The sequence below is a fragment of the Callorhinus ursinus genome, unplaced genomic scaffold (assembly GCF_003265705.2).
Source record: "Callorhinus ursinus isolate GAN/ISIS: 27379988/994484 unplaced genomic scaffold, GSC_fseal_2.0 scaffold3, whole genome shotgun sequence".
Taxonomy (NCBI): Eukaryota; Metazoa; Chordata; class Mammalia; order Carnivora; family Otariidae; genus Callorhinus; species Callorhinus ursinus.
Window position 1 is genome coordinate 6,137,176 of NW_027397065.1, and position 17,157 is coordinate 6,154,332.

General features: G+C 33.7%; 1 protein-coding gene across 10 annotated transcripts in view; it reads right to left on the reverse strand.

Moving 5' to 3' along the window:
* TMEM161B (transmembrane protein 161B) overlaps nucleotides 1-17,157 on the reverse strand; it is an 82,498-nt gene that overhangs the window by 36,926 nt on the left and 28,415 nt on the right. For 5 of the 10 annotated variants that reach the window (XM_025866746.2, XM_025866744.2, XM_073887797.1 and 2 more), the window contains 3 exons: nucleotides 14,392-14,475; nucleotides 12,327-12,424; nucleotides 8,138-8,294 (listed from right to left, as the gene is read on the reverse strand). In XM_025866746.2, the coding sequence (XP_025722531.1) occupies nucleotides 8,138-8,294; nucleotides 12,327-12,424; nucleotides 14,392-14,475 (339 nt within the window). Of the gene's footprint in view, nucleotides 1-8,137; nucleotides 8,295-12,326; nucleotides 12,425-14,391; nucleotides 14,476-17,057; nucleotides 17,123-17,157 lie in introns of all 10 variants that reach the window. The other 5 variants (XM_073887782.1, XM_073887790.1, XM_025866748.2 and 2 more) reach the window with 3 other exon arrangements.

The window sequence follows — 17,157 nt, forward strand, 5'->3', positions numbered from 1 at the left end:
CCACTGGCAAAAACCTGATGTATACACAACCCAGAACAGAACAAATATTCAACTTATTTTAGAAGTAAAGAAGTAAACTGGCAGCTTTTCCAAGAGTTCTAGTCTCCCTCCAAAAGAAAAATACCTGAGTATTCTCCAGCAATAACACCTGTGCCTAAAACTTTATTCCTGGCCAAAAGAATTAGCAAAGAGTTGCTGAACCAACTGAAGTCTATTGTGGGATTTTATTTTGTAGAATCTTCACCATGTTTCAACTCAAAACTCAACTGCTTGTTTTACCAAACTTTTGAAGCAATGTGTATTTTATTAATATATAATAAGCCCAAACTTATTAAATAGTATATAGTAGTAAACTAAAGAAAAATTTCCTATGAAGACACTTTCATTAGCATTTGACATATCAGAATATAAAACTGGCTTATTTTTTAAGAGACAGGAGAAATAACTACACTGTGGTACCCTATTTAGAGTTCCTCACTGACAACCGTGGTAACTTTATTTTGAAATCACTTGCACAGACTGTCTATACTAGCTAAGATAGTAAAGTTTTTTGTTGAGCTACTTACCAAATTTCTCTAATACCTATATATAACAAAATATTTTGAAATAAGGAAAGAAAATTCCTTTTAAGCTTTAATCCCATGATATGCTTATTAGCCGTAAGTTATTCATATAGAAAAATACGTAATAGACTATACCTGAAATACTACAGGAATGGATTTCAAAATGAATTTCTCTAACTTAGTTCCTTTAAATCTTTTCTTTCTTCATAAATTGTCCACAATTTCCAAGTAAGTATGATATACTTACTTTTATCCTTTCATACATAATACAACCTGATAATGTAAATAACATTATTATACCAAAAAAATTAGGCTTCTATATTTACAGACATGCATAGCAAAAAACACTAGGTAAAGACAGAGGTTTCCTGATTTAAAATTTAATGGAAATGATGGTCAAGTGCTTTCTGAGTAAACTCTTCCACTACCTTTATCTTGCTATTATCTTCATAGATCATTCTGTATATTAGACTTTCATAAAGAATATTAGTAAATATTCAAAATTGCATATGCAAAACTACTGATGCAAATAGTCATTTTCTTTTAATACTTTTTTTTTCTTTTTAACCCCTCAGTCCCAGCTGAATGAACCACATACTTTAAAGGTTAACTTATTTTACTTTATAAAATCTCAACCCTTGAAATAAAAAGAATGTTAGGGATGGGATAAATTTTTTTCTGCCACATGGCTGACATTTTTAAAGTTCTAATTTAGTGTCAACATTTTTTGCAACTGGAATTAAGCAACTATCCATGCAAATACCAAAATTTCAACAGGTAAGGAAAATCAAGGACAAAAGGAAAGATTTAATCAGTAGGAAATATTTTAAATATATTTAGCTTCAAGCTGGAGAAAGAGCTTTTAAATGATGAATAGGCTTAATTTTTAGATCTAAAATGGCAAATTTCTCTCAGATCTAGGTTAACAACTTAAAGAACATCTACTTACCAAGACACTGTTTCAATTTAGTTTGTACTTACATTGTTTTAAAGACCCAATTCTCATATTAAGAAAATGTCTTCTATACCCTAACATCTTGAAATTATTCAAAGATTTATCAATAGAAATAGAAAAAGATCACATTATGAGAATAAGTATTTTGTTGCCAATACACAAATCTAATGTACACTATCCTAAGAATAAATACAGAGGTTTTCACAGAAGTTTCTCAAAATTCTTTCAAAAAATTTATATTCTTTTAAAAATATAACATGTTTCCACTCAACTAAGTCATTTTCATGTAAACTAAGTTTTCCACTCCATAAAAGATTATAGTCTTGTTTTTGTGACCACTAACAATAAAAAATTTTTTTCTATTCAAATGGCTAACCCTCCCAACATCTATTTTTATATAAGTAAAAGCAACCAAAATACTGAAAACACGTTGTACTTTGCATCGTCACTGCAAAGCCTAAAAACTATACCAAGAATCTGCTACAGTACATACCCTGAGAACAAGTACATTAATCCTTATGAGCTATCAAGTAAAATCCTTTTAAAAAGAATTGATCCTGTCTTCCAACTTAAAAAATAAAACAACCAACTTGGATAATTTAAACCAAAATATTTTTTCATATTTTCTTAGAGAAGAAGATTTAAAGAGAAAAGAAACAGAACCTGATTTCTCTCAGACTTAAGCAAAAAAACTATTATGCATGTTTAAAATTTGTCCCACAAGAGCTTACAGCCAGTCTCAGCCTAGCCAGATTGTGGAAGGAAATAACAGTCATGGATTTTTGAGAGCATATAAAACACAGGTTTTATTTAACAAGATGAGCAAGCAACAAAAAACTATTAACTAATCATCTGGATTAAAACAAAGCAAAACAATGAAGATTATCCTTAAATTTTTAGCTGTAGAAGGAAAATTATCACTTCCTAGCTGAAAGGGGAAAAAAGTCTCAATTATAAATTAATAAACCAGAAATACTGGTTTTATCTCCCAAAGTAAGTTCTCTTTCTAACTCTAGGTTTCCAACCTGAAAGGCAAATAAAGTGGCAACACTGGTATCACAGAAGATCTCCACAAGTTTGTAAAAGAAACAATCTTTGACACACCATGCTATGTACAAATTTTTAACCAAGTAATTTGGCTTAGGTTCAATAGCTTTTACTCTGTTCCTTTCACACCAGGAGACTTGATAGCTTATGCAGTTCACTTCAGGGTTTAGTGTTTCATTTTTCTTATCGATATAGAGCAGAACATTTTATAAAATACAAATACAGCAATTTAGAATCCTTTAAGGAATTTAGAAAAGGTGACCAAGTTGTGCTGGTTTGCTATAGTTGTCTATTTCCTACAGCAAACAAATGCAGCATTTAATTTGCACACCTTAATTTACAAATCTACATACAGAACTCAATATTTAACACAGAAAACCTTAGAATTTATTTCCATTTAAACCATTCCCAACTTTTGGCACTGTATGAAATCTGCATGTCTGGCAACCAAGGCAAATTAAAATTTTAAAACACAGCCTTAAAACATACATAATAGGGTTTTGTACCTTAAACCATCCACATTGTAAAATATAAGCAGTGTGGAAATGTGACTAATGATCCAGTCCTTTAACCAAATATAATAGGACTACTGAGAAGCTTTATCATTCTTTGTAGAATAGCTTTCTTCTCACTCAAATTCACGTAATTGACTCAATATTACTCTGTGATACAGCTTATTCATAAGAAAAGGTTCTTTGAAAAAAAAAATCCATAGATTGTAGAGTATTTTAACTTTTAAAAGTTTTACTTTCACCAAAGGATAACTGAATTTTTTGTAAGCATCATTTTTACCTTTTGCTTTTCCTTTATTCATAAATGAAAATGATATACTTCGTATTATAAAATCAGTAGACATTTCTCCAGTGACTCTAAGACTTCATGCCATCATGCAGGAAAGACAATTAATACAACTGTTCCATCCTCACTCTAAGGCTTTCTTTACCCTTTATCTTCCCCATACCATGTAACTCAGCATAAATGGACATGGAACACACACACTCAATCAAATAGGTGGTTAGAATTACAAATAGGCAAGGGAGTAAAGCTGAGAATACGGTTGGGTTTAGGAGTGAGGCCAGAAGGTGTGATAGCTGAGATCCATGTACAATTCTGTTGAAACAGAAAGCAGAGCTGATGACAAGAGACAGCCCAGTTTTAGGTACCAGGGTTCAAGATTTCAGTGTCACACATTAAAAAAAAACTCATTCCTGGGCTTTTAGAACTTCCAAGATTCTGTGTAAGTTTTAATTGTGGTCCTACATGAGTATGTCAAATAAAACTGATGGGGTGAAAAAAACAAAATGCCCATGTAATGAAACAGTTTTCTTCTTCACTTTTAAAGTGAGCCAGTTAAGTTATACATGTCTAAATGTGGGACCACTTTAACAAAGGACATTTTATCAGTAACAACTGCAGAGAATTTCTGAATCAACTGATGTATGTGTGACTCTGGAATTAAGTGGAGCTATTGTCCTATGTAATCAATGGAGACATGTGTTTGACTAATAAGTAGGCTACATACAATAAGGAAATAAAGAGAAGCCAGACAGAGGTCACTGCAGTTATACGCTGTTTATACGGTGTGAAAGGCAAACCAGATATGTTATAACTAAGATAAAATATAGCTATAAACAGACTCCTCCCTGATGTTAAATCTGGAGAGCTGGCATTGAATTCTGGTTTCCTGCATACCACTGAAGGCAGTAGGTCATTTTCTCACATGCCACAAGTCTGAAGGAAAATCACATACCTAAACATACACACAATTCTCCTTTCCTCCTTCCTCCCTATCCCCTTTGTGGAGGGTTAAAGTTGGCAGAAAACAGCTTGGATTCTAAAGCCCTTCAGCACTTTCTGTCTTCTCTAGGATGGCGCGAGACAGCCAGCTACCAGATTCCCGCAGAGATGCTATTGTCTGGAGCATTTCACGAGTGCACTACTTAAAACTAAGCAGAGCCAGTTCAGTGCTGAAGACTGTGTGGGACCTTTGCTCTTGCATTATTAGGCATTACTGAATGAAATGAAAGATGAAATTTATTCACATAAACAATAATCTGAGTAGCTCTTAAGAGGTACATTTTTCTAATTTCTCTGGTAAATAGGTATTAAGGGTTGTAGAACATTAAATAAAACTGTATATCAAGTATGCATTTCTACATAAATACCACAAATACCATTTTAATATGCTACCACCAACCATGATGAAAATGAGGAATATTCCAGAATAAGCAGTATTTCAGTGAACATGAGAACTCAAAGTATGAAAAAAATAACACGGCATGTAGTCAGCTAGTGCTAATTATCAAGTTAAGGTATTTTTAGTGTGTTTATGTAACTCGATATTTATGGCTGGGTCTTTATTCTGACTGCATAGTATTTTTACATATTTAACACTATAGAATTGAAAAGTAATATTCTAATTGCTTATCAACTTAATCTTTTTTAAAAAAAATTTTATTTATTTATTTGACAGAGAGAGGAGAGAGAGCAGGAACACAAGCAGGGGGAGTGGGAGAGGGAGAAGCACGCTTCCTGCCAAGCAGGGAGCCCGATGCAGGGCTCAATCCCAGGACCCTGGGATCATGACCTGAGCCGAAGGAAGATGCTTAACGACTGAGCCACCCAGCCGCCCCAACTTAATCGCCTCTTGAAATGAGTACAGCACAAGATATCTGGGGATGTTTTTCAACTGACACATATGATCAGTGTTTCTATCCAGCAGAATATACAGCTGGTTGAAGATGTCAACTCTTAAAGACTTTGTTCTGGCCCCTCTGGTCTACATTATACCTAAATCAATCCAAAAGAGTCAACAAGGAGGATAGTGATGTTGAATGTCAAATCATATCATATATTTAAAAAAATATCCATTTATAGTTTTAAAAGACAGTTCAGCAGTCTCTAGTTGAATATAAAAGATGTAGGATATACATTTATTCTGCTTACTCCCGAAATCTGACTAAATAAACCATATAGCAAAGAAACTAAAAGCCAAAGAGGAGGAAGAAAATGAGTTTCTAGAAAAGCAATGTCAACAAAAGTTTGGAAGACTTACAGATGGACAAGAAATAACTGATTTAGGCTTCTGCCTTCTCTGTTACACTGGGTCAACAAAGGGAGAAACTCAGTAAAAAGAAAGCCAACTCATTTATAAGCTCTGGAAAAGTCAGGAAATGGAGATAGCGAGGACCTTTGAAGGAAGGATTGCAGGATGAATGAAAACAGGATGACAGGTTGAATGACTATATTAGCAGTAATCAGACTTGCCAGATCTTGTCTTGCCTAATCATACAGATTAGGTGATGGCCCTTCCTCAACTCTGGCAGAACCCAGAAGAAATACTATCTGAAGATATTAAATCAGCAAAAGATTGGGCTTGGGAGTACCATGCAAAACTTAGGGTGACAATGAAGACCTGAAAACAAGAAGCACAGGGGGCCCACAGACATGCATTTAAATTAATGCCTATACATTAAATGCTGAATATCTGAGCATTCTTCCCCAATCAATACCCGTAACACTGGCTGTCAGACTTACACCTCAAAGATGAGAGAATGGACAATGCTTGGAGAAAACGACAGATCCAACAACCTGCAGATACTGTATCAAGAGGTCCCCCCAGGATAATGTACGGTCCCCACTCAGTCATCTGCAAAAAAGGCCACCAATCAACAAGTTCCAGCCACTTGTACAAAGCCTAATTTTTAAATGCCTCCTTCTTGAATATAAAGATAATCAAAGATCACATGACATTTAAGAACAATCTCTTAACATGACAATGACTAAAAAGGTGGGGGGGGGTGGATACTCAGAAAATAAACAACACAAGGCATAAATTAAAACTTAAAAGATACTAATATCCTTAGAACTAAAAAGATATTACACATCCATGACAAAAGAATGTTATGGAAATAGAACATCCAAAGTCTTAGAAATTTTTTAAAAGGTTGATATAAAAAAATTCAACAAAAGGGTTAAGAGAAAATTAAGAGAAAAATCAAGAAAATAAAATAAAATAAATGAAAAATGGGAGATAATTTTAAAGTACCATTCAAAGGAAGAACAAGTCATTATGAAGAGTCCCTGAAAAAGACGACAGAAAACAGACTTTTATCATAGTCAATATAAAACTTCTGAATAAAAAAAAGATTGAGTACATCCACTGACTTCCGGTCTCTCTCCCTAACCCCCACCAAAATGGCAGTATAAAGGAATTTTTTTTTAAGTACATATATACAATGAATGAGAAGAAAAAAATCAGTAAAATTCCTCTAAAAAATGACATTACCATATTCAGAAGACAAGGTGAATGGGAAATGATTAGTGATAGATGACAAGCCAGGCAGATGTGCCAAATCCTCATTTACAGAGTGAAACGGCAACAGTAACAGTTAAAGCCTAAAACTAAAATCAAGCAGGAGCTTTGTACCCACATGGAAATATGCATGTAAACATCAAACAAAAAGGAGCTATCTCTGGAGAGGCAGAAATGGGGGAGGAAATGTTTAATTTTAATAAAAGTAAGGGAAAAACGGCCTAGTAAAAAAGGATGAGTCCCCAGATTTAAAAGCTAAACCTAGAATTTAACCCAATTAATGATGAAAACTTCAGAATACCAAAAGAGAAAAAGCATCTAGAGGGTGTATGTGAGGGGAAAGGGAGGCACATGCCAAGAGCAAGAAGGTATCTAGTTTCTCAAGAACCTTCAAAACTCCCAGGAAAAACTATTTCTTTCTTAGAATTTGTCCTGAGCCAAACCATCAACTGAGTATGAGGAAAAAATCATTTCAGGCATGCAAGATTTCAAAAATAAAAACTGTAGCACCCCTTTCCAGGACACTATAGAATGCGCTCTGCCAAAGGACAGTAAACCAAAGAGCAGATGATGTGATCCAGAAAGAAGCACAGAGAATTCTTAGACAGTGAAGAAAGACAAGTGAAGAAAATCCCAGGTTAACAGCAATGCAGTAAGTTTACAGAATTGAGAGCTACAGGAGGATATTTCCAAGAGAAAACAAAATAGAAATGATGTATTTGAACTACTGAGGTTTAGAATTCTGTAAAAAAGTTTAGCATCTATACACAAGAATAAAAAATTGTTCAAGGAAGTTGGTAAAACATATAATGCTTAGCTATAAATAATATTTTCATAGGTATCACTAAAACTGATTTGGTAAAAGTTGTTTCCTTACTATTTTGGTAGAAGTGAAGGGAATGAAAAGGAATGGGGAGAAAGGTGCAATAATCTAAAATTAAAGTAACACCATTATCACATAATATTTAACCATATGGAAGAAAACCTCAGAATACCTAAAAGAGGGTAAAGTGGCTCCTCTGTGACATGAAATTCACGTAAGAGAGCAAAGGCAAGGAACTGGCATCTTTTCTTGTATTTCACTTTTTAAACTATTTACCTCTACTTGGAAAGTTTTTTCTATTAAATAAAAGCGGATTTCAACAATGAAAAATTCTCTATCTAAATTTTTTTTCAAATCAGAGATGAGATCTAACTGTATTAGCTACAAACGGAACACAAACTTATAAATTACTATTAATGATGTTTGAAGGATACATTGCAAAAGATAAAACAAGCAGGCACCAGACTAAGCTGATATTCATTTCCTGCGTGGGCTTCATAAAATTGTAGTAGACTTCAGTTACTAGATACACAACTGTAGCAGCCACTGTGAAATCCACCAGCCACTGGTATTCTGGAAAATAATGCAATGCTGAAAAATAAAGGTCAAAAAAAAAAAAAGTTTACTTAAACTTTCATAAATAAATAGCTCAGGAGGATTTATCTATAGTTAACTTTAACCATGCTACAACTTTATTCATTTGTTGATATGCAATGTAAGGGTTGATGAATCTAAAAATGCAGGAAACAGACTGAGAATGTTGACACTCAAAATTAAATTTTAATACTTCATAAATTAAATTTTTAAAACCTGGAATGTTATCAAAAATTATTTAAATTGTTAAAAATATATGATTGCAAAATGAGTTGGTATTTTCTCAGCTGATTTAGCTGTTTTTTACAGAAATTAAAATTTTTTTTTTTTTAAAGAAAGCAGGAGTTGGGGGGGGAACAAAGGGAGAGGGAGATAATCTCCAGTAGACTCTGCACCGAGCGCAGAGCCTGATGCGGGGCTCAATCCTACCACCCTGAGATCATGACCTGAACTGAAACCAAGAGTTGGACGCTTAACCAAGCCAGCCACGTACCCCTCAAGTTTTTTTAAAAATATATTTTAATTTTTAAAAAAGATTTTTATTTGAGAGAGAATGAGCAGGGGGGAGGGGCAGAGGGAGAGGAAGAAGCAGACTCCCCACTGAGCAGGGAGCAGACAGGAGGTCAATCCCAGGACCCTGGGATCATGACCTGAGCCGAAGCCAGACATTTAACTGACTGATCCACAAAGGTGCCCCTCAAGACTTTTTTTTTTTTAAGGTTCTAAAGTACCATACTTTAACTTGAGGATATAACTTGGTATACAAAGATAAGTTTACTTATATTTTTCATTTCTGTGAAGTAAGAGTTAAGCTTTGCTATGGTTATTAACTGCATGCACTAAAGGAGGATTAATAATTTTGTGAGTTAATGCAGACTAAAATAGCATATCAGTATACTTTCTATTCTTGCTTGTGTTCCTGCAAGAAAAGCTGACGAAATGCCTGTCAATTTTCCATAAAACCATACCCCTTCCAACAAAGGGTTTACATTAAAATTAGCATTCTCTGAGAGTAAATATGATTCTATCTCTCTTTTCATCTCAGATATTCTGGTTTACTACTGCCTGAGTACAGTCCAAAGTATCAGCATCATTTTGTAGAAGACCTCCTAAAAATGTGGGAATAAGTCACATACATAAACATCAATTCCTATGTTCCCACTAGTAGATAATGATCTACATTGCTATGGAAAAATTTTAGTTGTAAAATGTAATATCTGAGGATATTTTAAAATCATGCATTCATAGAAAAAGTATTTTGAAAATACCACTCAAAGTAAGACTTATTTAAAATATTAAAACAAACCAAATAAACTTACTTATCTATAAGACAGCCAAAAATTCCAAATCCTTTTATGACTGGGTAAATTTTTAATTTGCTTCAAGTTATTTTAACTGTGTTAGGTTTTTTTTTCTTTTTTCTTTTTTCCTGATAAATATAATAGCTTATAAATATAAGTCTGAAAGATTTACCCTCAAGTAGTTGAAGGATTCTTACTCTCTAGCCACCTCACTTCTCCTCTAAAAATCACCCTTTTCAATGACTTTCCAGAAGGTGACAGGGAAATGGGTAGAACAGACAATATCCATTTGGGTAGACAAATACCCACTTATCTAAAGGCTTTCAATTTTTATTAATAACTGAAGCTCCAATTCTCCATGCTGCCTACAGTCAGAGGCTTCCTGCAGGGAATCCACTCACAGCAAACAGCCAAGTGACATTTCAAATATTTTTATGTGCTTTAAGAGGTTCTTGTAATAGATAGCTAATACAAATTAAGACAGACTTTCAAGATACTTATTGGGATACCAATAATATATACACATTCAACCTAAGTACAAATTATACATAATCTTGGCTACATATTTAACCCAAGTATTATATTCTTTTTGTATTCAGTAATATAATTACTTATGTGTCTTTTATTAGGCTATTTGGAAACAAAAGAAAACTTACAGCTCATCAAGCCTAGTGGTTTGCCTTAAGCTCTTGAGTGTATGTTAAATTCAGGGAGAAAACCCTCTACTTTTACCTAAACACACACACACAGAGCATGCATTCAGAAACGATTACGTAAACATAAATAAAACATCTCCCCATTATTCTGCTCTTGAAATTATGTGGCCAGTTGTTAAACTAGTACCATTTGCAATTAGTTTCAAAATTGTACTAATGAAACAAAATATTGAATAAGCTATGTGATAAGGCCTTAATTTTAATCTTTTTAAGTTCATTAAAATAGCCTAGTTCTCACTAACTGGCTCTACCACACTTAGTGAATAAGCCACACCAAGTTATTTAACTATATGAGTTCAATGAGTTTAAGGCAAAAAAAAAGGTCAATAACAGTTACACACCTCATAGAACTGGAAGAGGGTTAATAAACATAAAGCACTTACAACAATGCTTCATAAATACTCAAATTTAAGCTATTATTAAAGTTAATAAGCTGGTAATTATTCATTTAACATTAGTTACTAGTAAAAATGACAAAAATCTGTTCTAGAAATCAGGGAGACTATGTATATATTCTTATATTTACACGTCTGTGAACATTTTATACAAGTAAGTACACATAAAAAATTAATAAAACCAATGTGACAACCAGTCAAAAAGTCAAAGTGCTTTTAAATGTTTTAGATTTTGCATGAAAAAGTTAAAAAGAAAAAAGAGGATAACATAACCAGTCATAACAGTCTTAATGATACTGATTTATACTGTTCCTCGTTGACATTTTTGGGTTCTAGGACACCCTTTATATATATATATAAAATACACACGTAAAAAATCTTTGTAAATATAGAATCAACTTTCAGGTATCTTGAAGCCATTTTGTATCACTAAATAATTCTATATGAGATGCTACATGAATCTACTAAGGTTTTCCAGGGATGGTTATGATTTAACCCAAGAAGGGCCAAATTACATATGATATTTATACATTACCAAAATTATTTTTTTTCAAGATTTTATTCCTTTATTTGACAGAGAGAGAGCACAAGGAGGGGGAGCAGCAGAGGGAGAGGGAGAAGCAGGCTCCCTGAGGAGCAGGGAGCCCAATGCGGGACCCAATCCCAGGACCCTGGGATCATGACCTGAGCCAAAGGCAGATGCTTAACTGACTGAGCCACCCAGGCAACCCCAAAATTATTTTTTTTTAATATGTTATTTTTATTCCTCACTTTTCATGTAAACCATTAGTTCTCAAACCTGGTCCAAAGTCAGAACCACTAAGAGCATTTTAAAAAATACAAATTCCCAGAACCCACTCTAGATTTACTGGATCTCCAGGGGTAGATATGAAGAATCTTTCTTTCTAAAAGAGCTGCTCAAGGTATTCTGATGGGCAGTCAGGTTTGAAAATCAGTGTTTAATATAATACCACTTTAGATGCCATTCTCTTACAGGATTCAAATAATTTCACATAAATTTTACTTTAAATATAAAATCATTATAGTTATACAATTATAATCATTGATATACAGGGGGGAAAACCCACATAACTTATCAGAAATATCCCATGGGTGAAAGTAAATCTTAAATGTTTTCTGATTCCTAACCCAGTTCATTGCTCTAAAGCCACTTCCCTGTCTACTGAGCATGAGCATAAAGTTCAATCACTGTTAAGTACAGGTAATTAAAAACAAACACACAAAAGCATTTCTGCAAGCCACATCATAAAAGGAGCAAAATGGCACTTATGGCAAGAAGTCTAGAATTCAAAATAATGAAAAGTGACTGTGATCTCAACATGAAACAGAAAGTGTGTAACAAACATGTAAGTCAGCCTTTCTGAAAAATGGGAAAAATAATTCTTAGCACAGGTTAGGTGAATAGAAAAAGAAATTCAATTCAAATGAAGTCATTTTGAGCTTCTAAGTTCTGAAAAAGGTTTCATATTCTGTAAAATGGACTTAATGATTAAAAACCAAACAAAAAATTTAGCCACAATAGGTAAAATGAAAGTACTTTCACTAGCATAGTATAAAACTAAGATTTACAGAACACTTTACCAAGATTTCCCTTACCTAAAGTATCCACTTCTGTAACTGACTTTGTTTCTAGATGGAGGTCAATATCCTTTGGAATGGTCAATGGCTTACTTTCAATGTGACCATTGTATTTCCTATAAAAATCAGACAAGTGACACAAAAAGCAAGTTACCTATACTGTTATCCAAGTGCTTATATCAACTAATCACAAATGGGGTTTTAAATTTCACAAAGGAAGCAGAATTTCTAATATTTCATCAAAAAGGAGGTAAAAGAGTCAAAAGTTACAAAAGTGGTTTTTAAAGGGAAGACTACAAAATGTGGATATAAATTATTATGGGAATATGCAGATTACCAGGGGAAGATTTACCTAAATTAGTGACAAAATCTTGATTACTAGCTTAGCACTTCACCCTATTTCTCCTACTCTCTCTCCTGTAGATTTTAAGACAACTAACATCTTTTCATTTAGGTACAAGAGTAAAAGCAAATAAAAAATTAAAGAAACACCATTATCACATAATATTTAAGCATATGGGAGAAAATCTCAGAATACCTAAAAGAGGATAAAGTGGCTCCTCTGTGACATGAAATTCATATAAGAAAGCAAAGGCAAGGAACTGGCATCCTTTCTTGTATTTCACTTTGGAACAATTTATTTCTTTAGGTACAAAAATAAAAGGAAATTAAACCAAAATGCATCTCTCTCTGAAATTATACATGTCCACACATATGTATAAAGAGACCTGTAGCTATAAACAAGTCAGAGTTGAAGAAATATATTAAGATTTACGTGCATAAGAAATTCAGTTATGTGAAAGGCTAATTTGGAGTTGCTTTTACTGAATCACAAATGGGGGAAATAAAAGAATTCTTTAGGTACACACGTATCATTCCCAAATTTAATTTTTAAAGACACTCACACATATATAGAAAGTAATAAATTAAGTTTCAATAGCATTAATTACAATACCAAGAAACAATTTCCATTTTTTTCTGGAAAAACTTCAGTAAAAATATCAATTCATGTCAATAAATCAAATATTAATTATTGCTACCAGGAATAAGACAGTGCCATTTTGGCATCATTTTGTACATGTAAAGTCTTTTCAAAATAAAACAGAGAAGGAGGGCTTACACTCAATATTCCAATGATCTTTAAGGTGTATTTGCAATGATAAGTGTAAAAGAGAATGGTTAGCGAGATCAGAAGTCTTTTTAAAATTTCCAATTTCATGCCAAATAATCATTATGTTTAAAAAAAACTTTAGCACCTACAAATGCATTAGCTCAGGTTAATATCATTTTTATGATACACATGAGAAACCTGGTGACAATTTGTTGTCACTGACATTTTGTAATATATTAGAATCATAGTTTCAGGTCCTAAGTCCTCCCCAGCTGAGGACACTAAGGCCATATAGAGAGGCTAATTATCATGTACTTTACTTGAGAATTCAATTTAAATAGAGATATAAAATTTTAAAGCTGGAAAGATCCTTCAGAATTACTATGTTTGGCCCTTCCATTTCATAGATAAGGCTGCTGTGGTCCATTCAGTGAGGTTTATTAACAGGCAGTTTTCTTCATAAACTTTAAATGTGAATATAATATATAGCAACTGAATGGGACCTACGAAGTTATACTGGCTACCCTTTTTATTTGAAAAATGAAGAAAAGAGGTCAAAAGCAGGTAAATTTGCCCAATTTCATAATAACGAATAACAGTAAATTCTGGAAAAGAACTCAAATCAACAGATAAATGAGTTAGACGGTAAAAAGATGGGCTCTGGTTTTCTCCCCAGACAACCCCCAGCAAGTTTTAATATGATGGCTATACTGGTTTCATAATTTAAACACAAAGAATAAAATTAACCATTCTTAAGTAAAATAATCATTTCTGTGCTCATATATCATATTACTAAATACAGGATTTTCTTAAAGGGCAATTCAAAATTATTTTAGATCATGGGTTTTAATCTCCAATCTACCAAACGCGCATAGCATTATCAGTAAATGTTCCTTTAAGGAACGTACAAAATATATTTACATAAATTGTCTCAAATACTTAACACTTTATAAGCTCAACAATGTAACTTACCTATCTTTTCTGCTTTTCCCTTTTTGCTGCTTCCCTGCAAGAATTCTTAATTCTTCTTCTGTAGGATGTTGATACCATCTCAAACTAAGAAAAAAAGAATCCTTTTAAATAAAGGAATTAAAATCACCAGAATTATTCATTTATTGTACAAATATTTATTTAGTTTCCTATTCGTGAAGAAACTGAAGGGAAATACCAGGTGAAAAACTCTAATCTGAATTAAGATACTACTGCTTATGCCTTATAAGGGTTTCGATTCAAATCCAGCACTTACCAAGCACTTACTAGATGCCAGACCCTGCAATGCTGTTTATAGGTGTATTTTTTATCACTGACAATTATTAATACATATTAAGGCTATATAGGCCTACTATTAAAAGTAAATGGACTGAATTCTGCAGGCAAGCTGGCAGGAGCTCATTAGAACTCTCCACCCATCCTTCATTTACACGGAAGAAACTGACAGTTGTCTTAAAGAGAGTCCTTTGAACGTCCTCAAAACTACAAGTAGTTTTTGCTTTCCTTTCCTATCCTCCCCTCCTTTAATTTAGTTGGAGAATTCTAAAACTTTATGTATATAAAAATAAGAGTAAATTGTATTTACAAAACCCTTTAAGTTAGGGCTCCAGTAACTGGGTGTATTCACCTCCACCACACCGTCAAAAGACCCAAACAAGTCACTTAATCCTTCCCTGTCTCACCTGGATTTCCTATCTACCAGCTACCTAAACTTGATATTCAAGTTTAATCTTCAATGCACCCTGTCCACATATTATCATTAATTCTGTTCTTTAACTGGAGTCCTTGTCTTCCCTGGACACTCCCCTAAATGCATTCTGATCCCAAAGTTATCTTTCCATAATGCAAATCTTATCAAGGTAAATGCCTGTTTAAATCCTTTCCAAGAGTCTTCACAAGGTAAAGCAGTGAGGAGGCAGCTAGGCAAAGACTTTCATCAAGGCCCTGTTTTTATAAAGGAGAAACATACACGTAGTATTGCTAAACCTTCCAATTTTTCAATTACAAAAAAATCTAACTTTTTAAAGTAAAATATCTCAATTAAAAATGTTAGCAACTGATTTGCTGTTTTTAAAACCACTGAAGAATTGGCAATTTGCATAATGACTGGATATCTGATGATGTTATAAAATTACTGTTAAAAACTTTTAGCTGTAAAAACAGGATGATAGTTATTTTTATAAAAAGCTCACATACTTTAAAGATATACACAGAAGTATCTATGAATGAAGTAATATTTGCTACAAAATAATATGTTGGGGGGAGGAGAGATGAAGGGGAACACAGATGAAACATGTTGACCACCAAGTGTTAATTGTGATACATACATAGGAGATCATTATATTCATTATATATTCACTGTATTATTCTGTCTACTCTTTGTATATGTTCGAAATTTTCCATTAAAGTTATAACACACACTGTAAGGCCCAAATGTGCATAGGATTTGTGACCTGTTTACAGACTTTCATGACCTGAGTATTATCTACTTTACCAGACTCACCTTCAACAACTACTTTTTGAACATGATATTCTAGCTAAATGACATTTTATTCCACAAATTTGTTCATCCCTTGATGTTTTCGCATATATTCTTCTATCTGCTTATAAACACCTATGCCCCTATCTGGCAAACATCTAATTTACCTTTTATTATTTATAAGGCAAGTTGCCCTGTGGTGTAAAAAAGGAATGTATCTGGTCATTGTCTCCAGTTCTTGGCAAAGAGTTTTAAAAGCCTTTTGAATTTCCTGAGTGATAGGGGGTTTCTTTGTTATGTTATCAAGGGGACTCCTGGTAGACCTCCAGATAGCTTCAGAATGGTAGATGGTCACCAGAAATATCAACCATGTGATTAGAGCTGGGATTCTTAACCACCTGATCTGCAGGAAGGAGATGGGGGCTAGAGATTAAGTTCAATCATTTGTCCAGTTATTTAAAATCATACCTATGTAATGGAACTCCATAATATCTCTCAACAATGAAGCTCAGAGGAGCATCCTGGCTGGCCAAAACACTCATGTGCTTGGAGGGTGACAGGCCCTGACTCCACAGAGAGGTCATGGAAACTGCACTTCTTCCCAAACCTATTCCTCTACCATCTTTATAATAAAACTGTAATCCTAAGTATAGCATATAGCACTTTCCTGAGTTCTACTTGTTCTAGCAAATTACTGAACATGAGGGGTGTCATAGAAATGCCCCAATTTGTAGCCAGTAGCCAGTTTTCAAAAGTATGGGTGGCCTGGGGATTCCAAGAACTTGCAGCTGGCATCTGGAAGCCTAGGCATTCTTAAAGAGAACTTTGTCTTTAACCCATGGAGTCTATGTTAACTCCAGGCAGTGTCAAAATTAAACTGCAGTTGGTATCAGACCAGTTGGATTAAAATGAAATACTCCCCTAACTGAAAGATTCTTGGGAGTAAAGATTTTCTGACTTGTTTTTGTATACTTCAAAACTAGTACAGTTACTGGCATATAGTAAGTGCTCAAAAAGGATCACTGAACCAAAATGAATTCAGTTCTCCTCATAGTTGAAAGGTTTTAAAATAAAATATATATCCCAACCAAAAAGTCTCTAAACTAATTAAACATGGGTGAGGAGGCACTTCCTGAAATTTCCATTTAAGTCCAGAATTTTAACTTACAGTCGATTCTTGTTATTCGCGGTAGTTATGTTCTATAAAGTCGCCGCGAACACTGAACATTGCTCCTAGGGGAAATACAGGGTTAGGTTCCTGCGAGCCT